Source organism: Sprattus sprattus, assembly GCF_963457725.1.
Source record: "Sprattus sprattus genome assembly, chromosome: 8".
In the NCBI taxonomy this organism is placed as follows: domain Eukaryota; kingdom Metazoa; phylum Chordata; class Actinopteri; order Clupeiformes; family Clupeidae; genus Sprattus; species Sprattus sprattus.
The window spans coordinates 17,553,028-17,578,662 of NC_137927.1; the positions used below are offsets into that span (position 1 = coordinate 17,553,028).

General features: G+C 46.4%; 1 protein-coding gene across 1 annotated transcript; it reads right to left on the reverse strand.

The window, feature by feature from the left end:
- Positions 1–3,883: 3,883 nt before the first annotated feature.
- smad3a (SMAD family member 3a) lies at positions 3,884–22,968 on the reverse strand. The gene is made up of 9 exons (XM_080843914.1): positions 22,601–22,968; positions 13,193–13,386; positions 12,660–12,794; positions 11,521–11,598; positions 11,351–11,401; positions 10,315–10,527; positions 9,953–10,090; positions 9,441–9,585; positions 3,884–6,993 (listed from the first exon to the last, which is right to left on the reverse strand). Exons 1-9 carry the CDS (start codon positions 22,801–22,803, stop codon positions 6,870–6,872), a joined length of 1,281 nt encoding a protein of 426 aa, XP_080700040.1. The 5' UTR covers positions 22,804–22,968; the 3' UTR covers positions 3,884–6,869.
- Between the last annotated feature and the right edge of the window lie 2,667 nt (positions 22,969–25,635).

Sequence of the window (25,635 nt, forward strand, 5' to 3'; positions counted from 1 at the left end):
ATTTCCACATTTGAAAAAACAAAATACTATTAAATCGAGGCGACTGTCATGTTAATCATAAACAGACGACTATATCCATAGGGCTCATTTCTTCCAATTTCATACAATTATGCATTTGGAGCAACGCAAAACATCTGTTGGAAGCAGACATGGGACAACATGACATGACAGTACAACAAATGCCTGAGAGCCTCATAATAACCCAACTGCTATCAGCCTGTTCCCTTCAGCAAACCTGCCATGAAAGCATGAAGAGGGAGAGAAAGAGCGAGAGAGAAAGAGAGAGAGTGAATCCAAAAAGGAAATAGGATTTGACATCCTCAAATACATATTTTCCTTCTTTTGTTGGCTGTCTTGCTGAAAGTGTGGCCAATGCCAAAGCAGCTCTTTTGTGTGGAACACTAAGAGCGTAAATGAGGCTATCGCTAGAATGTGCACAAAGATACAGATAGTTCATTAAACTGAGTAGGCCTACATTCAAAAGTACCCCTGATTCAAAGGTCAGGCAAAGTTAATTATGCAACGTTGTCAGTAATAAAGCTGCTTAGTAGAAATCCCTGAAATTATATTTTTTTCTCCACACATTATCTGCAAACCTATCTAAAATCAATTTGAAGGCAGTACAAAACCCCCTCGGTGAATCGCCCAGTCCACTATAAACCGAGTAATTTAGGAACTGAACTGGAATGTTACACGCAGCACAGTGTTACCCCACTGGCCTGCGTCATGTACAGGCCTGTCAGCACCAACCACTATGATAAACAATGGCATCCGTTCTGTTCAACTGCTCGCTCGAGTAGAATGTTATTAGTTCTGGGTCACCGGCTTGATTTCTCTCAGCACACCCCGTCCTCCCAAACAACCACCTTTCATGAGGCAGGGATATGACAGTCCATTCATCAGAGTGGTGGCAGCTTGTGTGTGTCAGTAAAAATTACTTTTTCACTTGTTTCACTTGACGACCGCGAATGAGGGGAGCGCTTGCTTGCAAATGTGATTACCACGGATTTCCTTGCATCATTAAATGCTTTTCAGACAGAAATTACACAACTGGCAAATAATGCAGCCTTACTGAATCATGAAATGATAATTCTGGGGAATGAAGTGAGAGGTATGAACCTTTCAAGGTCAAAACTGTACTAAACTATACATACTAGCTGTATGATCTTGGGAGTGAGCGGCTCAGATTTGGGTGTTCATATTGTAGACACATACTTTGCATGCGTCTGTGTTCTCCTTCTGCCAGCCCTGGTGCTCTCATGAAGTCGGGCCTGTGGATGGAACACTAGTCCTCGCCAGGTGTTAAAATCCTGTGCAACTGAGCGAAGTGTGAAAGCTTGAATGTTTACGAAACTCCTTCCGGCACAGAAGGCAGCCGCGGAGAAGTGCTGGCTAGCACGGCATGCTGGAGGATGTGCCGGGCAGTGGGCCAGTAGGCGCCAGTTGGAGAAGCGAAGACGTCTTATTGGCATGCTAGGCCAGGTACCCGCTTCTGTCCGGAGACAGCTGTAATCCAGTGGCCCGTGGCGGAGCAATCAGGTGCGGTCTGCTTTTGAAGAATGCTGATACGCCGCAATCTGTGGCTCTGCGGGCCCGGCAGCCGGTGCCTGGACCACCCAAAGCAGGCGGTGACAGCCGCGGCAACATCCCTCATCACGAACGCCACATACAGGAAGGACAACAGAGCGTAGAGCAGTAGAATGCTGAAAGACAAATGGCGACCTTTAGAAAGATTAATTTGTTTACCAACAAATGTTTCTTGCCACCATAATTGAGCTGGGTGACCTTCATGCTCCGTGTGCTTGGGTTGAGATGACGCAGGGAGTGGTCATCTGTTCTCTAAACTTCACTCATCACTCTACTCAGAGCTTGTGACAAACGCCATCAATTCTTTGGCTCTAACAGGGCCGCACAGAGTAGTCCGACTGCAGGCTAAGAGATCCTCTGGCCCAAGAATGGGACTCCTGTGATAACAGGGATTTGATGTTGAAACACATCCACTATCTAATACTTGTAGAAACGGGACAAATTAGACATTTTATTCAACTTGATTACATACATGAAATTGTACCAGCTTTTCCTTCACAGTCCCAGAAGCAGATCAGTATTGCAAAATTGATTTCCCTTTGCTCTGTTTAACCTGCTGCACTTTTTAAACCAGGTTTGGTTTTACTATTTGTACATCTGCTATTTGTAAAGTTTAATTACTGTATGGTGTACATCTGGTTTATACCATTGGTTGACATGTTAGCTATCAGTCCCAGTTTAGATTTTAGTTTTATTTGACTTTGGCATTGTTAGCCCTAGATAACAATGGTTACAAATGTTACACTCTTGTTAAACGTTCTCTCTTGAAATGCACACATCTACTAACAATCCTTTTGGGTAAGAAGTTGTTTTACAGCTAACCAAGGCCTGTGTGTTCATGTGGGTTAGGGATAGGGATAGGTTTTTCTTGTTTGTATGAGCTTGACACTATTAATAGTCAAAGGTAGACAATCAAACAAATACAAACATTTCACATAGGCCTAAAAATGGCCATGCATTTATGTACTTGTGGTAGATTTAATGGTGATAACCTCTGCTACACATTAAATATGTTTTGAAGAATCACAGTCTGGCTTAAACAATACGGTAGACTTTATATAAAACATCCGCAGATTCCTGAACAATGAAGCCATTCAGGAAAACATATGCCTTTGTCTCTTTGCAGACGTCGGTTAATTCTTTACTGTTCTCTTAAGAAACCCCTAAGTCAACTGTTCCAACATATGTAGACCCATTTGTCAGTCTTGTGTCTGGTAGAGGTTATTTGTCAGTCTTGTGTCTGGTGTAGGTTATTTGCTTTTTTGAGTCAGCAGTTTGTCATACAGTTGAGGGAGTTGAAGGGTGACGTCACTAGACAGCCATGTTCCTGGTTTGCCAGTAGAGGGCGCTAAAAGTTACAAATTCAGTGCTGGTGTCAAACCCATGTATTTCATTGTTTTCTAAACCCCCATGCAGAAGTCTGTTGCATTTTACAAGCATCCGATTCAGTGAAACAGAAAATAATTATTGTAACACCAATAACACATTCCCTTCAAAGACTGACAGCTGTCTGTGTCCTCTCGAAGATAACATCTTCGAGAAAATCGTTCTTGACATTGATATAGGGAAATCATGTTCACTAATGTCAAGACTGTGCCTGAACAATACGTCTTTGTCATCAGTATACTTATCTGGTGGCCTGCAATGCAAGCGTCTCGTCCAGATGTCACAGACATTAGAGAGAGTTGAAAACACATCCTTGGACAGACACTAACCATGTGGGCAACATGGTTTCCTTACATGATGACGGTTCACAGGCCCTCCTTGGCCCCACAGGCTGTTGCAACAAAGGCAGCCTTCATATCTGAGCATAGGCTGTGCATGTGGATGCACCGGCAGCCGGGGTCAGATTACCCTGTAACCTAGCAATGGGGTAAACACACGCAGTAAGAGGAGCGGGTCCTTGCTGGCTTCAGCCTTGTAATTACCTCCTTGCTGTCTGTCAGCTAGCAAAAGAGAAGACAAGCAGATTGCTGATTTCAAACGCAAAATGTGACAGCAGGTAGCTGCTTGCACGAGCAGAAATGGGCTGGCTTTGAGAGCGTGCTCAGAGTTAGCGTGCCTGGAAGACTGGGTTGTGTGAATAAACTGAAACTCAGCAATTTCCTGTTTCTACTGCAGGGCCTACGTGGGCAACTCTTCCTCTGAGGCCTGAGGCAACTCTGTGAAAGGGGATGGCTGCTGAACACACTTCAAGTTTACATCATTCCATCTCCTTGGGTAAGACAGTAAAAAAAAAAATTTAAAAATGTATAAAAGAACTTTTTTAGTAGTTGAATGGTTCACACAGACTCTGTGAGATACACATATTTTTTTTATTAAAAGACAAATAAGAGCCAAAACACCATTCAATGAATCATTTGAACTAACACTGTGGAAGCAAATGAAATAAATGATATATCTGTATACAGATATCTAACAAACTTCAAGCACAACATGTACAAAACTAGGTACATATAAAACCTGAAACAAATCAACAATGACAATATCAGCCAATTCATAATAGACTTAACAAAACCGCTTACAAAAACATTTTCAATACGCTTTTGAGTGTTTCCACTGATTCTGCAAAAAAAATCTTCAGTTTATATCATATTACATACAACACAATATGTATTGGATATATCGTGTTTTGTGGGGAAACTACAGAAACAAGAGTCCTCCATGTGAGCCTCAGACATAGTTGGGCATTTTAAACTATCAATCATTCTCTAACACAAATATGGTGGACCTGGTGCGCCATCCGAAGTGCAAGGGGGCTAAGTGCGCCACTGTAAGTGCTGTGTGAAAAAGATGCCACCATGCAATGCTGAGTAACGAGCTTAGCAGTTGTGTCTGTGCCAGCCTTTGAGACAGCATGGCCCTTGACCCACACAGTCCCCATTCACAGCCCTGCCAGACCGCGGGGAGGGTGAACCCAAATATCGGTTTACGTCTCTGTGTTTACCAAAGGTTTCTGAAAAGGAGGGGACGTTCACAGCACCGCCCTCTGAAGTTCATGAGGGGCTTTTTTCTTCCTCCTACAAAAGCACAAAGACAGACTTAGAGAAATGAGAGACTTCTCTTCAAAGAAATAGAAAAGAAACCACTGACGGCACAAAACAGGGCTTGGCGTAAATATGTACACAGCTACTGCGACAAGCATTCCCTTTTTATTTCCAAAACATCTAACCAAACCCTTTTCCCCTTCTGGTACAAAAACACACAGAGAAATCCTTTGCCCCCCCAAAGCTGTCAGCACTTGGCTAATCTGCACTCCCTTGTATGAATATAGAGCAAGGAGCTATCAATAATGCAGTACACTGCTATAAAACATCCCCAGTCCTACAAAAAATATTTGGTAGCAAAATAGAATCTAGATTAAAAAACAGTAAAAATCTCAGAAAATAAGCATGCATTATTGTTTCTGTAAATGTATGTACAGTACACGTCTAGTTTTTGAATTGAGACAAAATTTAAACCCCACAATGGTCCTGAGAGGAGACGATGATTTGACAACATAGCTCTGAACAAGAGCGTAATACTCTCTGCACACAAAAGCCACTGAGAGCACATCACTGTGAATGGAGGCACACGACTGCGTTACTCTGGCGCGTGACATTTCCGTTTTAACAGAACTGGCGGTGAGCAAGCGGTGTCGAGCAAACGTCTGATCTGTAGTTTCTAAAGCTATGCAAGTGTAACAAGGAAGGATTATTACGTATTAGGAGGTTGAGGTTGAGGCAAGGCAAGCGCTTCTCTCGTCCTTCACCCGTTAAGGAAGCACCATCTACTTATGTCCTTCATCAAGCAGAGCACTACTTCACTCCCCTGTACCAGACACAAAGGAGAGGTTGTGTACAAGACATACTCATACATGCACTCACACGCATTTCTTTTCATTAATGCTATGAATATATAGCAGGAATATATAAATATATACAGTATATTATCTGTACTCTGCGGGTCCTTTGCCAATCCACCACTGCTATTGATTTTGTAAATATAAACTGTTCTCAATCTGAGAGCAAACTTCTGGACTAGTTCTCTTTCAACGTACTGATGTCAAATCACTTTAAACAATAAAAGGAAACATCTCTCCACGAAACACGACAAAGGCAGTAAAAAGAGTCTCAACCAACAACAGAATGGCCAACATCTGTACAAAGGCAAGCAACCACCAGATAGACAGCTGGTGAAGAGATTAGAGAGCCAATGCCGTCCCATTTGATATGAGAGAGGACACAGACTTGGCATGGCTCCCGAAAAAGACAAATAAAGAAAAAGCAACTGACAGCTATGAGTCAGAGCAAACAAAAAAATCATGGTCTGAGCCTCTCGTGTGACAGAAACCAGCACACCATCACACCTGTTCTGTACTTCAAAAAAAGGTGTCACTTCTGGTTATGCATCTCAAGGCACCACTTCCAGCGGTCATGGGGTGACAATAACACAGTGTGCACAGCAGAGGCCTAACGCCTGCTTTGACAGGAGGATAGCGTTCATAACAAAACGAAGAAACAAAGAGGTGACCACAGATTTGCCACACACACAAAAACATACAAATGCTTTAAGGAAAAGGGAGAAATTGATGCATAAAAACATATTTTTCCATGCTACTCGGGAGAAAGTGAAACGTGTGTCTTTGCAAGAAATCAATTAAAAATATATATATAAAACTTTGTACAAAAAACAGTTTCAACACATGCTCTTAAAAATACTCAGCTTCCTAGCACCACTGCTCTAATGTATGTATGTACAGCTAAAAACATCATGCTTTTCACAAACCATACTTATGTGGTACACATGTGTATAAGCATTTTGGCACCACCTGCCAAACATTTCATGTTTAAAAAAACAAAATGCTATCAAATGATATGAACAATGTAGGGAGAACCATGCAAACAGTGAAACATGGTTCTGTGTGATACTCGTTCCCTTTGGTGCCACAAACACGTCAGAATAAAAGTGCTCCTGAGAGTGGGGTGGTGCGGGGTGGGGGTGGAGGGGGAGGGGGACATGATGTCCTTAACAGCCCCTTCCAGTCGCCTTTTCAGTTTGACTGTTTAGTTTTGGTCTGTACATTTCCTGTTACTCTGAGAAGATGTGTGCGTGCGTGCGTGTGTGTGTATGTGGGATAATGGGTGTGTTATTTCTCTGAGTGCTTATAAACGGACAGAATTTTGCGTGTGTGTTTTTGTGTGTGTTTGTGGTGTGTGTGTGTGTGTGTGTGTGTTTGTGTGTTTGTGGTGTGTGTGCGTGTGTGTGTATGTGTCTGTGTGGGTGGGGGGGTGGTCGACGTCTTATGACACGCTGGAGCAGCGGATGCTCGGGGAGCCCATCTGAGTGAGCACTTTGTCCAGCCACTGGAGGGGCCCGTTGAGGTGCAGCTCGATCCAGCAGGGGGTGCTGGTCACCGTCTGACGCCTGCAAAAGGAGGAAGGCCCATTTAATATCCCAACCTGATGAAAAGATCACGTTCATACATACTACGTACTAAAACACTAAACCATATGATTTCTTGAAAATGGATTAGCACTTCTCAATTCTCTGCAGGACGCAGAGAGGAGTAATGCAAGTCAAGTCTGATGCCAAGCCTAAACTGAATAGCCCTGAGGCCCAACTGAATGGATAAGTTGAGAAATACCAGCAAAAGAGCGCATTGTGGCTAAAGGTTCCCTTGCCTTCATCCACACCCACTAAAGCCAAGCACTGGCTTCATACCAGAGAGGGGCACACAAAGCCAACGCGCTGCTGCCAAACATGTGCAAAAGTGCTTAAGTCACTTGTACTTCCACAGAGAATTCCAGGCATTCTGTCTGTCACCTAACCTCACCACTGTTCTATCCAGTGTGGAGCCTCTCTGCCCGGGGGGCAGTGACTGGCAGCCCTGTGCAGCAAGGGAGAGAGCGGAGCTGCATGCCTGCCTGCCTGAACCTGAACCCAATCCCTCACAAACACACACACACACACACACACACACACACACCCACACACACAGACACACACACACACACACACACACACACACACACACACACAGACAGACAGACAGACAGACAGACAGACAGACGCACGCACGCACGCACGCACGCACGCACGCACGCACGCACGCACGCACGCACGCACGCACGCACGCACGCACGCACGCACGCACGCACGCACGCACGCACGCACGCACGCACGCACGCACGCACGCACGCACGCACGCACGCACGCACGCACGCACGCACGCACGCACGCACACACACACACACACACACACACACACACACGCGTCCCTCACAGGGACTGAGGCCGGTGCCAAACAGAGTCTCCTGCATTCCTTCTCTCTTACGCACCGCTCGGTAGCCGCCCCCGCTCTCCAGCCGAGTGGCGTCTCAGGGGTAGCACTCTCCTCTCTCTCTCTCTCTCTTCCAGCGCCACACGGCCATAAAGCCACCCCTTCCAGAGCTCCTCAATGGACGCTCACATCCGGCCCCAGGTCATTAAGCTCAAGAGGCCCTTCTCGAGAAGCAGAGGGCCGCCATCGATGTGGTGTGATTGGTCTGCTCCGTTATTAAATCCACTTGAGTGGCGCTCAGCGGAGGCGGCCTGGCCAGAGGTCCACCTGCCTCCCACTCGCCCACTGCCCTATGGGCCAGCTTCACATCCAGCCCAAGAGGCCTGTCCGTCTGCCTGATTACATCTCCATGCACCAGCACAGAGCCAGAGAGAGACCAGAGGAGAGAGAGAGAGTGGGGGAGAAAGTGCAATAAGATAGAGATGAAAAAAAAGAGAGGGAGGGACAGATTGTAAAAATGAAGAGAGGGACACAAAAAGAGAAGAAAGAGAGGACAGAATGTGTGCGAGGAGAGCATGGGAGTGAAAAACTGAGTGGGCAGAAGGGCGGTTTGACCGGCAAAGTGGACGGTTACCACAAGTATGACCAGTGGGGAAATGAGACACTCTCCAAAAGAGTCAAAAGTCATAATACGCCCAACCACAATTGCCCTAACATGTGGGTGATTGATTCCATTTAGTGAGGCTTGCTGGACGGTGGCACATGAAGCGTGACCTGGCCTCAGCTGTTATAGTTGTATGTGTTTAATCTCTTCCTTTAAGCTATAGGTGAGGGAATATATATGCAGTCGTGACAGGATGGGGCCCACCCAAACCACAATATCTCCTAAAGATCTGATAGGGGAAACAGAAGTAGGTAGGGTGGGGTTGGGGTGTGCATGATGTGACAGAGACAGAGAAGAGAAACGGAATGGAAATATGAGAAATAAAGAAAGAGAAAGAGAGAAGAAACAGAGACATTGAGAGAGTAAATAGGGAAGACAGGAAAGAGGGAGTAGAGAAGATGAAAAGCGATTGAGGAAATGAGAGCAATTGGAAGAGTGAGAGAGAGAAAAAAGTAAAAAAGAGAGAGAGGGAGAGAGGGGGGGGGGGGGGCAGAAGTAAGAGTGTGAGTGGGCGTCTGCTGAAACCCGAGCTGGCACTTAAGTGTCTCCACATGCGCCAGGGCAGTCTGGAGACCCGAGCCACTTTCTCCAGCCGAGCTCCCTGGTGGACGGCCACAACTGGCTCTGATTAGGGCCCGGCCCGTTCCTGCTCGTGCAAACAATGAGATCACTCAGAGCCCTGAGCGGGAAAGGGGAGGGCTGTTGGGGAGTGAGGGGGCGGCTGGGAGCGTGGGCCGGAAAGTCTGACAACCCTGAGAGTGGGGCACGTGGGTTTTAATCGCTGGGGCAACTCGCTTAGCGGGTGTGATGTTGAGGCGCAGGTGTGAAGCGTGAGAAATATGTGTGGACATAGGTAAACAGGCTTCATGTGCGTGAGTGTGAATGTGTGTGAGAGTGTGTTTGTGTGTGTGTGTGAGCGTGTATCACCTGTACTCTGCGCCCCAGCCCTTGACGAAGCTCATGCGTATTGTGCACATGCGGGTCAGCTGGTAGACAGCCTCAAAGCCCTGGTTCACCGACTGGGCCAACAGCGCCGCAAACTCCTGGTTGTTGAAGATCTTCAGGTTACAACCTATGTGCAAACAAACACACAAACAAAGTCAGTTTAATCTTGACCTTGAGATTCCTGCTGATGTTTTACAGAAATGCCCTTTGTCAGTTTTGTGTTTTGAGAATCTGCGTATCTGTGGGTTGTATGGGACAAGTGGCGACTGTCTGCATCTTATAAGGTGAAGCCCTGGTCTTGCCTGAGCTAGCATTGATCTATGGGAATCTGGGAAGCCTTGATTACCATCTTGGGTTGCAACAACGAGCCACATACCCAACACAAATAAACATCTGTAAACACTACATAATAAACCACAACAACCAACAGATCCTCCTGAGTGTTTCTGTATCTCAAGATTGGAGCCTCCTTGTGAGACAGAGACACAGCTCACCTGGGGGGATCTTGCAGACTGTGGCAGGGTGCCAGCCATAGCGCTGGTTGCAGTTGGGGCTCTGGACGAAGATGGCGCTGTCACTGAGGCACTCGGCAAACACCTCTCCGCCGATGTAATACAACCGCACCCCCCGGCCTAGAGGAGGGAGATACACAAAGAGAGAGGGGGAGAGAGATTTTCATAAATTTAGGATGAACTACTTTTACCATTAGTCTTACCATAGACTCACCATAACTAGAATACTAGAGTCACGACAGAGAGTAACATTTCATTTTCCACATAATTAAAGCAATAACTTGATCAGGGAAGGTTCAGAGAAAGTAGTTTGGAAGGTGTGTGGGCCCAGCCATCTAACATACCGATGTGGCGACGCGTGAGCTCCACCGCGGCGTTGCGGTTGACGTTGGACAGCAGGCCCAGGCAGAAGCGCTCCGAGTTGGACGGGTCGGTGAAGCCGTCCACCGTCAGCGAGGGCTGCGAGGCGTGGAAGGTCTCGCCCACCCGCTGGTTCAGCTCGTAGTAGGAGATGGAGCACCAGAAGGCCGGCTCGCAGTACGTCACCGGCTGGAGGTCTGAGGCGGTAAACCCAGGGGAGAGGTAAACCCACCAAAAGAAAAAGAGGCAAAGAAGAAAAAATAACAGTGAAAGTGAGACAGAGGGAGAGAGATATGCAAAGAAAAGAGGGAGGAGCAGAGAGGATAGGAAAAGGGAAATGACACAATGATGTCAATGTTTAATGTCGATTCCCAGAAACTCAAACCAGGCCCAGTGGAAACACTGCCATCATTGGACCCCAGCAGCAGAGGGAGCAAATTACAGGGTTCCAGTCCAGCTTTCATAAACAGCAGTTCCTGTAATTGCTTTTAAAAATGGACTGATTCATTGCTTTTTGCCTGTCTTTGAAGCCTCTCATCCATGGGAAATCGGCTATTTGTTGTTTCTGCAGCAGCTTGTAGGCCAGCCGGCCACCCCAGTGATTTTTCAGGGGGTGTCACTAATCAACAGGATATTATTATTAGTGTAAGTGTAGGAGGCCTTTATCTCGGTGCCACAATGACATCAGATTGGGGAGGGTGGGGGTGGGGGGGACAAAAGGTTCATTCACTGGCTGCTTCCTCCGCGCTATCCATGCAGCTTCCAAGAGGTTCTCAGGCCTCATCCGCTTGCCAAAATACATTCTCTTACACATGTGTGAAAACACAGATGCTCACTTAGACACACACAAACACACACACACACACACACACACACACAGGCATATGAACAGAACGTCCTGCCTTTGAGAGGCTCTATATGAAAGCAAAAGCCTTGCTACTCAACCCAGCCATTTCTCAAATATCCATTTGAAGAACACACACACAAGAGACACTCAACCCGTCTTCAACAGCAGCTCACCTAAGTTGTTCTGTGTTGGAGACACTGGGCTCGGCGAAAGGGTTGGTGAGCCTGCAACGACACAAAACACAGTTCCAATGACTGAGGAGTTAATAGATCGCTTGCCATTCAGAGTAACCGTGTGCCCTAATGATGGCGGAAGGAGGCATGACAGGCACAGGCCTGGTTACCTGTGTCCATAGTACTGTGGCTCATGGGATGGTCACTGGTTTCCCCGTCCTCACTGATGTAGCCAGGTGGAGGAGTCTCTGAAAAACAAAGAGGGTATAGTATAGTATAGTATAGTATAAGACAATTGGGTTCTATCCAGTAATTTAGCTGTTTCTGATTGGACGAGAGACGTTCCATGAGTTGGATTATCCCAGAACAACCCAACTCGGACTTTTCACAGCTAATAATAAATCACTCCGTGATGAAACATTCTATAGTGCGTTGATGATAACCGTTAATTCAAAGTTCTAATAATTCCAAACCAAGACGTTGACAATGGAACTATTTTTTTTTGCGGAAAACCAATGGCGAAATAAACATTTTTAAATCAATAACTTCAGGTTGAAATGTTAATTGGTTGACTATAGAATTCTTTTAAAAAAGCAATATAGTACATGTGCGAGTGGGGTAGGTAAGGGATAATCCCACGGGTGTTGTTGCCTGCGGCCGAACACACCCGTGGGAATATCCCTTACCTACCCCAGTCGCACTCGTACTTTATTGCTTTAGTATAGTATAATATGGTTTAGTAACTAATGCATAAATCTGCAGTGCTCACTCAGTCTGTGGTATTCTGAGTTTCTAAACCTACATAAAGCCATTATGATATATGATATACTTTTTAGATATATAATAACAGCAAATATATTGTTGTGATGCCTAACATATGGTCAGATATTTCATCACACACGTCACAATGCGGTTGGTGGATAACTGTGAAAGTACAGTGCTCAGCGCAGAGCTGGCGTGTGGGTGCTTGCTTGAGACCGTGTCTGTGTTTCACACGGGCTGTACATCTTGGGTGTCTTGGCTCAATCTGTGGAGAGTCAGTGCCTGTGGCCCAGACCAGACCAGCAGCAGCAGCGGGCCGCCCCCACACAGCCTGGCCGACTGAGCCAGAGACGAGGGCTGAGGTGAGAGCTGCCCCCTGGCCGCCTGTCTGCCTGGCTCTGGTCCTGAGGCTGCCACGTGTCGAGGGCCAGTGCTGCTCTCACAGCTCTCTAAGAATCTCTCTAAGGCCTCAGAGGATACTAAGTCATTGATCAGCCAGCTTTCTCCTCTCTGTCTCGTCTCGTTTCCTCTAGTCAGCGGGTCTTACCTGCAATGTAGTTGCTCTGCGGCTCGATGCCGGCGGGGAAGTTGGTGTTCTCTGGGATGGAGTGAATGTAGTCGTCCAGCGGGGGGAACTCGGCGGGGATCTCGGTGTGCCGAGGCACTAGCACTGGGGGCAGCACTGCGGGGGAAAACACACACACACACACATGCTGACAACATGACCTCTCAATGACTCACCTCACACTTCAAGCCAGCCACCCTGGAATTAGCCAATACAAAAACTACCCACAAACCCCAGTGATTTATTATGCGCTCGGGCTTGCCCCCTGGGAATGGGTGTGGTACCCAAAAAAATGAAAACAACACATGTAGGCTAAACACAGATAATCCTCTTTGCATGATACCCCCAGGGGCATAGTAATGAATCAGAGGAAAAGCTGGCACGACCCACAAAGCCACAGAACAACCAAAACACAACCCACTTCTCATGTGTGCAATCCCATTTGGCTAATGCTCTTTTAAGTCGTCTCCCCCGGTCCAGCATTAGCGGGTGAGCTGGAGTGCGGGTGGGCTCACCTGGGGTCTCCACGCGCTGGTAGTGGTAGGGGTTGACGCACACCTCGTCCTTCTTCGTGTGGAAGGCAAACTCGCACAGGTCCACGGCACGCAGCTCGTGGTGCGACTGCAGGTCGGGCCAGCGCCACAGGCGGCAGTAGATGACGTGCGGCAAGCCCTTCCGGTGGGACACCTGCAGGCGGCCATCTAGAGACCTGCCGGGTACGGAGAGGAGAGGAGGGTGAGAAATGGACAAGGAGGAAAAGAGGGGTTGCGGAAGTATCGTGAAAGAATGAGAGGAATGAAAGTTAGACATTAACAGAAAGAGACAGGGGACAAGGCGAAAGAAAGAGAAACAAAAGACATGAGGAGAGACTCCACTGCACACAAGAGTGACACAGAGACACACTAAGTGACACAGAGAGGCTACTGTTGCAGGTTATGCTCCTGCTTTCTTCTCAGTCCCACTTTTTCCACTCTGTGATGAGACCCATCCAAAAAAGGTTGCTACAGACAGCTTTACGGCTTTCAAACGATCGTGTTTGTGACGTTCCCCCCAAACACAGGAAAGCGGCTCATAAACCCAGAAAAGGAACCTTGTGTAAACTGACGCAAGAGAGCGCGTTTTTTCCCCCAACAAAGTGTCAAACTCCAGACTCATTGAGAAAGCCGCAGTAGCAACTGCTGGGAGGAAGTCGCTCTGCCACACACAGCAGTCAACACCCTCAGTCCTGCTCAACTGCTCCACAACCCCACTGATAAAAATACACTTTGCCCCAAGCCCACCATCTTTAATCAGATAGCCTAAGAATCACATACACACACACACACACAGACACACACACACACACACACACACACACACACACACACACACACACACACACACACACACACACACACACACACACGCACACACACACACGCACACACACACACACACACAGTGGTCTTGACAGATTTTTAATGCCTGTCTGTCAGTAAGCAGACTGCAAAACAAGCACAGGCTGCCAGCCAGCCAAGCAGCCAGTCCCTCTGTGATGTGTTGGCCGAGCCCAGAGCTCCGGTGCCTGCAGGACTTCTCCCTGCCAGAGAACACTGCTGCTGCCGCTGGCGCTGCCAGTCCACTGGGCCCGCAATGTGCTTCTCATTTCACACAACAGCACCACTCACTTCTCTGGCAGCGGTTGAGGAGGTGAAAGAAAAAATAGTGACGTGTTTGTGTGTGTGTGTGTGTGTGTGTGTGTGTGTGTGTGTGTGTGTGTGTGTGTGTGTGTGTGTGTGTGTGTGTGTGTGTGTGAGAGCATAAAGGAGAGAGTGAAAGAGAAAAACGAATGAGGAGTAGTATATCTGCAAAATAGAAAGCACCATTAGAAATAAATGATGGAACACCAGGCATTCAGCTTCTACTGACCAGCCCCATATTTAACAACCCACAGCCCAGCATAAAATACTCTCAACTGAAGCCTATTCTACTTGGTGACAATGTGCATTCACACAACTCTAACCACACACACACACACACACACACATTCACACACACTCACACACACAAACACGTACGAAACAGTGTCTGAGAAGGAAGTAGAAAGGGTGGAGCAGGCAACCAGTAAATAACATGCCATTTCCTCCAGCTTTACACATCAGCAGTTCACCATCAAAAAATTAAGGTTAATGGCATCTAAGGGTGAGCCCCTGATCTCGCTCTCCCAGGGACAGCCAGAGGCAGAGGCAGAGGCAGAGGCAGAGGCAGAGGCAGAGGCAGAGGCAGAGGCTGAGGCAGAGGCTGAGAAAGAGGCAGAGGCTGAGCTGGACTTTCTGCACAAGGCTTCTGGAGGCCAGGCAATATTTCTCTTGCTCTAATGAACCTCTTCTGCACCTTCATCTTTTTGCTCAAAAGCACTGCAAAGAAGCTGAATTTGCAAATGAAGCTTCCAAGCATAGATTTTTCCACAGAGAGGTCACTGCTCCAGACAGGACAGGCCAGTTCTCCAGTGGTGAGGGGGTGTGAGAACAAGCTCAGTTTTTCACTGGGAGAGTTCAAAGCTGATATTTAATTCAGAGACGACCCGGACGCAAGCGGGACCTCTCCCAGACAGCGTGCCTGACGGCAGGCGCTCCCCTAACCTCTTTCTCTCCACTCTTGTTCACCTCCTGTAGGCCGCTGGGGGACTGCTGAGCTGGGCGGAGAGGTGAGGTGAAGGGAGCGGACAGCGGCAGACGTGGTTAAATATGCATCGGGCTCGTCTGGGACACGGGAGCACCTCAAATATGCATCAGTGTCTGGCTGGGAGCATGGCCCCCGATACCCTCGGAGTCACTCCCTCTCAGCACGTGACCTTGTGTGAGAGTGTGGATGTGGGCATATGGCACTAGACGTGAAAAAAAGGCCACGAACGCTGAAGCGCAGCTCTCCCGAACATGACTCCAGGAATCTAGGCCACGAGATGCCACTTGAGTGCTGAAATGTTAACATGTGTGGCCATGCCTCTCAGCTCTAGCGCTGACATACATTCATGTGCATATTTACACACACATGGAAATACTCAAGCCCACATCCTAGATATCAAAAACAGGAAATAAGTAAAATCACACAATAAAACAAATCCACCTAGTGAATTTGTCGCATACATTCCTTGTATGACGGCTAGAGAGCACGAAAAAAATACAATTAAACAACAGTGTCTAAAATACACACTGTCTGAAGTGATTTCTCGTTAATTTATAAGAATTAGTCTTTAGAAGAAAAACAAAATGTGAGATTAATTAGTGAATTTTTTTTGTATCTATTGACAGCCCTAGAATTTATACACTGAATCCCTCACAGGTCTGCTTTTGAGTAGCTTTCAGTGTGGATGGGGACAGATGTGCATAAAAACTACTTCTTTCCCATGACTACCCTTTAGCCAGCACAGAGTTGAGGAAGTTCACAGTCTGAGCGTTGAATAGCTTGGGGCACAGCAAGCAAGCTTCAGAGTTGGCCTCACTTTTCCCTGCTCCATTCCAGAGGGATCCTGGAGCTGGCAGAGCTCGAGCCATCAGATGCAGTGCCTCCAGGAGGGGGAACTGAGGCGGAAAGGGGAATGTGGGGAATCAGTATTGATTTGTTGGGGTGAAAAAAAAGGAAAACTGGGTGAGTGATACATCGGCTCCCGCGAACAGGGGCTGACCGCCAGACTGCACCACCCACTCAACCCTCCTCCCCTCAAGTCCACAGCCTGCGGGGGTGAGGGGAGAGAAGGGGAGGGGAGGGGGGAGTGTGTGTGCTCTTTAATACCCAACCCCCACTCGTACTGCAGCCTGTTGGGCGAGTTAGGGGGAGCAAGTGGAGATTTGGGGGAGAGGGCTTTAGTTGGAGGGCTGTTGTGTCTGGGTGTGTGTGGGTGTGTGTGTGTGGGGTGTGGGGGTGTGTGTATTTAGGGGAGGGGGCAAAGTAGGGGGAGTTTTGGTGACACAGACGGATCCAGCTAGGCCGGACCGCTTTAATCTCAGGAGAAACACAAATACTTGGAGGCTGCATACTGTGTACGTCTGAGCTGACTGTAGTCTGAGCCTCGCTGACACACAGAGCGGTGCACGCTTTCTCTATCACACTCATGCACACACACACACACACACACACACACACACACACACACACACACACTGACATACACACCCACTCACAACTCCACATTACAACTTTTGGCCTCTATAGTATTTCTCTCCATAAGTCTCTCAAACCACATCAGACTAGTTCTAGAGTTCTACTGACTCAAATAATGAGCTAAGGGATGTTCTGAGACCATTTTAGTATTTTTCAAAAGCTTAACATCACAAAAACAATGCCGATGCTGATCTTTTATGCATTAACCCTCCAACAAAACAACTGTTATGGACTCATTTAAAGCCAGTTTTAATACGTTGGACCTCAAATGAGGTCTCCACCTTTCACAAACAGAGAGTTTGCTTTCAGCATAGTAATAACTGCAGGCCTCAGGTCTATTTCTGAGACCAGAGTGTGGAGAGGAAACGAAACTAAATATAGCAGGAGAAAGAGCTTGCTACTGAATGACATCCCTGATGTGAATGCAAGGCGGTAGAACAGGGAGGGTGTCAGAGTGGGGGTTAGGACAAAGGAAGCAGGAGTGACAGACTGTCTGTGCAGCTCAACTAACCCGCCCCCCTCCCCTCAGGACCCCCCCTTCAACACACACTTGCTTCACACATGGCCACCACACCCCCCCCCCCCCCCTTCTCTGCCAGGCGTGATGGAATGGCTTGTTTTTGTGATGTCATCCCATACTGTGTGTGTGTGTGTGTGTGTGTGTGTGTGTGTGTGTGTGTCTGTGTTGCCCATGTGTTTGACTCCTGTCAAAACACCCAAGTTCAAAAAAGTCCCTCTCTAGCTGTGCAGGTCAGGCACCCCTGACAGAAAAGGAGCAATCACTCAGCAGCTTCTCACTCGCCGCGAGAGAACCAAGCGGACGGATAGAGTGGTCTCTTCAAGGATGATTTACGCCTTTCCAAGAATGATTTATGCGATAAATGACGCCCTCTTAAAATAGCCGCGCTTCCTTGTTTGCCTGAACCGAGGCGTTGTGTGCTTAGAGGCGGTGCTCCCTCTCACCCTCTGCTAAAGCCATCAGGCTCTCTTGTTGAGTCAACATTAAGACCTCCACTCCTGAGCCACAGGTGGGATCACTGGCCGACTGCGAGCCGTTGAGCGAGGGCCCCTGGGCGCAGTGGGGGTCAGAGGCAAGGCTCAGTCGGCTCCAAACCTCCAGGCTGCCCGCACAATTAGGACCAATTTCAACCTCCAGCTGAGCCAAGTCTGAAAGCTGAGCCCTATTACCGAACACTGCCGTTGCTAACAGCCTAAGCAGGCGGGCCAAAACGTCAGGAGGCCCCTCTGCGCAAACAGCCACATTGGCCAAATCTGAAATCCCAAGGACAAAACTGAACATCCTGGCAGACATCGTCTGTATTAAATGTCATCAGTTCCTCAAGTGCAAACAAAGAACCACGACCACACTCATCATTAAAACTCAAATTGTATTGTTAGCCCAGTTAGACTGTGCGTACGGCACCACAGAAGTTAAAAAGATTGCCATCTCGCACACTCTCTCTTTAAGTACAAGGGTCATGGCACCTCAGGGCTTTTGGGAAAGGCAACCCAAGACAGTTCCTGCTTTGAGATCAACACTCAGTCTCTGAGGCTGTGGGAGCGCGGGCGGCTGTGTCATGGGCCAACATTTACTCAACCCTTACGCCCATGTGCTGGGACGGATCGAGCCAGTCTGAACCCAACGCCTCTCTCTTTCCTAAACAACAGCGGTTGAGTCACGCCTCCCGCTCCAACGCTACCTCAGGGGTAACGTCAGAGGCTGCCTTGCTGACGTAGTACAGGGGTTGAGCGGACAGTGTGGCACAAAGCTGCTTTGTTGCCTTTCGACACAGAGTGCCCATTATCGGCAGCGGACCAACTCTGTGACCTTTCAACCCTCCGTGGGAGTCACAAACCAAATTTCAGCCTCTGCCAAAACCCAATCTCACTCTGCCCTGAAATCCTGGCCACACATTCCTGCAAGCGGAGAAGCCACGCCTAGCGGCCTGTGTACACACACAGAGACGCAGGCAGACACGCACACACACACCCGTGAGGGAAAGCAAGAGAGGGTGAAGGAGGCCTATAACCACACTCTCACTACAGGCATGCGGCTAGCCTGACACCCTTGACAGAGCCGCGGCCATGGCATATGCAAAAGACCAACAGATATGTTCCCACATGAGCACACATAAACACACTAACAAAATACACAGAAAAACGAACACGCAAAAATATGGCTACGTACTGACACCCAGACACCCACACAATCACAAACATAGCAGGCAAAAATAAGCAGTGTAAGTAAGTACGCACCAAAAGACATAAACAAAATGGTCATAAAGGGTTCACTCACAACAATCCAAGCCACGAGAATCTACATGAATGCAACCTACAAGGCTAATCTGTGGGACTTTCAAAGCCTTCCCACAGTAACACTACTGCTCTATGCCCTACGCCCTCCTGTGTGCCACCCACTGAACTCCAGCTCCTTTAGAGGAAGCACAGTGGCTTAGAAAAGGCAGGTGAACAGCAGTACAAATGTGTGACATCAATTAAACCCTAGGCACACTCGACACCCTATATCACATAAAAGCCTCGCTTTGAAAAGCAGATCCAGTTTCCGGATGTCGGACTCCCGGCTCAGACAGCCCTCCCGGGCCCAGACAAACCAGGCAGACTTGCCTTGGAGATGCCTGAGTGACAGGGCAGCCAGACACTTGGCACTGAAACAGATCCATGGGTGAGGCAGGCCATGGGTGGCGGGTACCTCTGATGGCTCGCAGCCCTCTGAGGGACTCTCCTCTTGTACTTGGCCCCGTGCCATGGGTGGTGTCACTGTGAAGAGGTAAGTGTCCGCGTTGGCGGGGCCGCAGCAGACTTCCTCTGACAGGCTGTTATTCAGGAGGACAGGATGTCTGGGCCGCCCGCCGAGCTCATTATTGGTGGTGGAAGGAGAAGGTGAGGTGAGGTGGGGGTCTTACAGGCAGGTGCACAGTGGGGGGGAGAGAACTCACGAAACATCGATTAAGCATTTCCGTTTTGGTTGTCTCATTCTCTTCTGCTTACCATTTTAATGGAGAGTATACATTAGATGTTGACATCTAGTGTAGTTCATCAAATTACATTGTCTGGTCACTGTCGTTTTTGTATCTACAATCCCTTCTCAGTTGGTCAGATGATTAACAACAAATGGCCACAAGACCTATAACGTACCAGTTACTTCATTCTATGCAGCATACAGATAGCCAGTGTAGGACCACTCTAGTGCATGGCAGATCGAAATGCTGTAACATTTCAATAGTTCCATAAATGACTGAGCAGATATTTTGTGTAGGGCTCGGTATGTATCACACACGTTACGGTTTCGGTATGTTCATATTTATGAGGGGGCAAAAATCACTCTTTAAACAATTAACTATTTATTTTGCCACTAGTTTCTTTTGATTTTTTTTTTATTTGACACAAATTGTTGTTCGAAGGCAACAGTGAGAGATAGTTGTGTGTTCATTAACGAGCAGACTCTCCTTCCTCCAGCTGAGATGAGGCCGAGTGATGGCTACGTAAATGGAAACATCATGTTAGAACTGTTTCCACTCAACTAGCCAACAATGGCACAATAATGTGTGCAGACTCTCCTTTGTTTATTTACAGTCTTCTTAGCCTTGTCATCGTACTGAATGCTGAATCAAAAATGTTCCCACACAGCGGATTTGAAAGATGCGGTGATTCTCCAAATGTGCTTCGCTCTGTCTAGCTAGCAATTTGCCATTGTCAAGTTGGAGCTGAGATCATTTTGTTTTTAGCTTCCTCTCTATCTTCTCGAGCTCCTATTTGCATACAATCGCTGATAGGTTCCAGGAAAATTCAAACAGGCTCCAGAAATTTTGAAAATTATATGAAATTGACAGGAATACCATAATACCGTCCTTCACACATGCAAATTGAACCGTAGGGGACGAACCAAGAGGTTCTACAGCATACCGTGTGCCGTTGCATCCCAAATTGTATGGGGTAGAACATTTGTTTACATCAGCCTTTTATCTTAAATCTTGCAATTAGATTCATTTTTTTCATACATTTAATGTTGTATAGGCTAATTGAATATGCTCCAATAGTAGAAATAGATCCACGGACACTATTCCTAGAGCAATGTCTTTCTTTGGGTTTGTGAAGGGGGCGGCCATGCCATCTTACGGATATCCGAAAATCTGACTTGCTCATTTCTATATTTTTCCTGTTCAAATCCCTCTATAAAGACCTGACAACTGTTCCAAATAAAAAAGAAGCTGTTCCCCTTTGCACTGAATCCAGGAATCCCTTAGATCATCTCATCCGCAGCCAGGTCTGCCCCCAACCCCTCACACTTTCCTCTCTCTCTCCCTGAGGCTCCGCAGCCAGCTAAAGCTCCAGCAGCAGCTCTCAGCCCTGAGGAGTCTCCAAGCAGCATGTGAGAACAGGCCGGGATCCTGGCTCTGGCTGCCTCCGAGCTGCAGGAGCACAGCAGAGTGTGGGCAGCTCAGGTGCAAAAGCTACCCTCTAGCAGTTATTTAGACAAGAGGAAACGCTTAGACCACTGGCTCCATCAAGCAAGAAGGAAGGAGGGGAGCAAGAAAGAAAGAAACTGTAGGCCTAAATATGTTTAAATCCACTGTCAACTTTTTATGCAAGCTGCTTTGATAATCTTACCTCCAAGTTCAGGGTCGCTGCACTGCACTACAGATGATGGAGCCATAGCCTAGTGGTCATGCCCAATGTTTTTTTTTTTTGTGGGGTACAGCAAACATTTCAAGTGTCCAAAAGCCAAGATCTATCCACCTGAAAAAGCAGGGCCATACGCCTGTTTAATTCAAGGCCACAGGCCTGTTTAATTCAACCTCCCTAAAAATACTGTAACACCTTGAGAATTGAAACCAATATCCGTTCTTATCTGACAGCCATCTGTCTCAAGTTTGAGCCAACAACATATTGTGACCAGAACTCATTTCAAAACAAAGGATAATGCTGCAACACTCATGAAACCTGAAGGAATTTGAAGTCAAATTCAGGTTTAGGATTTGGGAATTTAGGAATTCTGATTGAAAAAGGCTTAGTTGATACAGGCTGACCCTATATGGATTATTAGGCTATAATAGTTCATCTATAGGCCACCGCATTAGTCAAGACCATTTCATTCAATCTCTAAAATGTACATGGAGTCGGTAAACAGAAGAACTTTCTAAATGCTTGTAGAACAGGTGCTAGAGATTACGGGCGCGTTATGTAACATTTCAATTGGTGCACGTACTTTGTCAATCTGTGCATTTGGGACATAACCTGTTAATATTCCCTCCAAATTGGAAGAAGCAAATACCTTGCACGTAAGAAAACAGATAGCGTAGCCTTTTGATCTGATGGAATGTCAGTTTCACTAGAATGTTATTATGGGCTTGTTGACCAGTCATTATGCTTTGACAGGTTCCACTATGAACGTAGCCATACATGCTAGTACCGACTGAGCCTTTCACTCACTCGGAGCTTAGTTACAACACTAAAAAACAATAAATGACTGAAACCCAATAGCCTTTTAAATTATATGATAATACCTCATGGACTTCTATTGACGTGCATTACTTTCAGCGGGGGATGTAATAGCTCAGGGTCTTTACGGAGCTACGTGGCATGGCTGCATGCGTTCTGCACCATTAAAGTCACTTAGATTTGCATGCTGAGTTGCAGTTTACTTACAGACTCAGTTTTCAGGGTATATATAAATGCGCAGCGATTTTAGTTGGCATGCAAAGGTTAACGTTGCATGCAACATTATCGTCGAGGAACTAGCAGTGTACTGAAATGATAGCTACCTCGGTATGGTGATGCACTTGGTGTTGATGTTCTGTGTTGTGATGGCTTTCTCCAGTTCGTCCAGCTGTCCCGTCTTCTTCAGTTTCTTCACAAGACTCTTCACAGCCTTTTCACACCATTTCTCCTCCTGTCCATTTTGCTCTCCCTTTTTCCAACCCAAAAGTCTTTTCACAATCGGAGGTGTAAAGGGTAAAATTGACATTTTGACTGGAGTGGTCCTTCGGAGTTTAACCCTCCAGTAATTAAGGTGATATAACCTAAATGTCTACGATATTTAAAATCCAGGGACAGCCCAAAACAGAGATGAAGGACTGAAAACGAACTACCATAACAGGTGTATGCGCATTCAAAAACGAAATAAATATGGTTGTCGTTTAAAATAGTGCCGCGCGCCTGAGCAGCTCAAGTGAGATTACCAACTACTACTCCTACTCACCACAACCCTGTCCAATCCAACACGCAGACATTCAGAGAGCCAAAAATGTGTATCCATCCGCAAAGTAACCTAGTTCTTTCTCCTGTTCTTTATAATTCAGTCATACATTTAATATGGAGGTAAATATATAGTATTTGCATATTACACATTCACACATTAGATCTAAATAGATCCCTTTCGCATAATATTTATAATACACAATTAAGTAGGCTACGTTTTCAATAAAGTGCTCCGCCAATGCGACGAGGCTCCCCGTAGACATTTGTAGGAGTCCGCCTCAAATGCAAACAGAGTAGTGATGGGAAGTTCGGATCATTTTACCGACTCGAATCTTTGAATCTCGTTCAGTAAAATGAACGAATCTTTTTTCGAGTCACTCGTTCATTTTAACGGGGGGGGGGGGGGGGGGGGGGGTGCTACTCAACATTTTTAAATTTTACGTATCATATTTTCATGGAGGTTACTACATGTAAACCAGCAGATACTAATTCCTGCATTCAAATAATATGATATGAAAGTTTGGATGAAATGGTCATTTATTATCACATAAGCATTTAATGATCACGGCAAACAATTACGCTGCACTGAACTGTAAGTAAAGTTTTAAAAAGTTAAAATAACTAAACCTGTAATTATTTCTTGTGAACGAATATCATTCACGTCTTACTAACCATAGACACTCGGAAGTGAACTAGGTTAATAAGTCCTTTCTGTTTCCTCTTCTGAGCCTATGCAGGTTACGTGAAAAAATATCCAGAGCCCAGTCAAAATGAACGAAACATTTCGGTTTTCTCTAGCTTCCCATGCTGAGCCTATGCAGATCACGTGAAAAATGATCCAAATACTTGTATCCGGCAGATGACCTAATCGTTCACCTCCCGACCGTCTTTGGATCAACGTTTCGTTCATCTGCCGGATATCGTTCAATGATTCGTTCTTTTGCCGGATATCAGTCTTTCGTTCAATGATTCGTTCTTTCGCCAACCGTGTCTTTGGATCTATGATTCGTTCATCTGCCGGATATGGGTATTTCGTTCAATGATTCGTTCTTTTGCCGGATCGTTCAATGATTCGTTCTTTTGCCGGATCGTTCAATGTTTCGTTCTTTTGGCAAACGTGTCTGTTTCGTTCAATGATTCGTTCTTTTGACAACCGTGTCTTTGGATCTATGATTCGTTCATCTGCCGGATATGGATCGTTGGATCCTTTTCCACGTGACCTGCATAGGCTCAGTACAGTCAGCTAGAGGAAACAGAAATGATTCGTTCTTTTTCCGACTGGGTCTCTTGGATACGGGTCTTTGGATCATTTTTACGTGACCTGCATTCAACAAATCATTTCTGTTTCCTTGGCTTAGCCAATGCAACAGTCCCAGTTGTCCCGATGCGCGGTCATGAACGAGAAAAAGAACGAATCTTTTTTTGAGAGGACTCGTTACTCTCGAGTCGTTGTAAGGATTCGTTCAAAATGAACGAATCGTTTACGAACGACACATCACTAAAACAGAGCTCTCCAAGTCTCTTCGCATACCAAGCAAGGGCTCTATGCCCACAATTACTTACTGTCAGCTACAAACAATCCTTGTTGTTTCAGCCGAGATAGTAAATATGAGCAATTTGATCTTATTCACAAGGATGTGACTGAAAACTATGTGGGGAATTTGAGTCTTTAGTTTTTCTGTTGGTGTTTTGGTGCACAGCAACACAAAAGCTGCCAAGAGGACAAGATACCCTGCCTAAGTTTTTACCCTTGTGCAAAATAGAAAGAAAGGGGAGACTTGGTTAAACCCAGTGAAAGGAACCCTTGCAAGAACCAAGGACCAAAGATTAGTTTGTCATGTTATGGAGAGTAAACTCTGTTCTTAACTCTCAGTGGATTAGACCATTTGGGGGGAGGGGGCCATAAAACCTAAGGGGCCCATTGTATGTTTTCAAACTGCACCTAGTAAGGGCAGCACCAATCGGCTAAAAATTATGAAGATAATTTGATTAAGTTACCAACTGAGCTCATTTGGAAGAAACTGAAATATTAGACAATGACCAAAAAGTACCATATGCAGAAAACTACGGTTATATATTATTTAAAATGCAGTCTTGTATCCTCTCAATTTAAAAAGCAATTTCTTCTTCTTTTTACTTATTTCTGTAATTGTGTGTGTGTGTGTGTGTGTGTGTGTGTGTGTGTAGAACTTGACATGCAGGGTTTCCATCTGATACTTTCCACACTCAGGCAGCAGCAGATGCTTTATTTAGTGGAGGGGCGTGCAACCTGTCCAAGCTTGCCTGGTTGACACAAACATATAAACCTATGCAGGAGAAATTATTTCAATCACGGGTGGACTTGTTTGGCCCAGAACATCTATTTGCAAAGTATAAAATTCCTATGAACTTTCCCAGGGGAGTTTGGAGGAGAAGGGTATTTCAGGTTGATTTCATGGTTATATATCCACCACATTAATATCTTTTTAATACAGTAACAGACAGACATAACACAGATATTATGTTGCTGATAATAACGTGAGCTGCTGGCATAAAGCAAATGTATGAGCTTCAAAGCTTTGCATGGAATCCTGTTCCCCATTCATCTATTTCTGGTGTG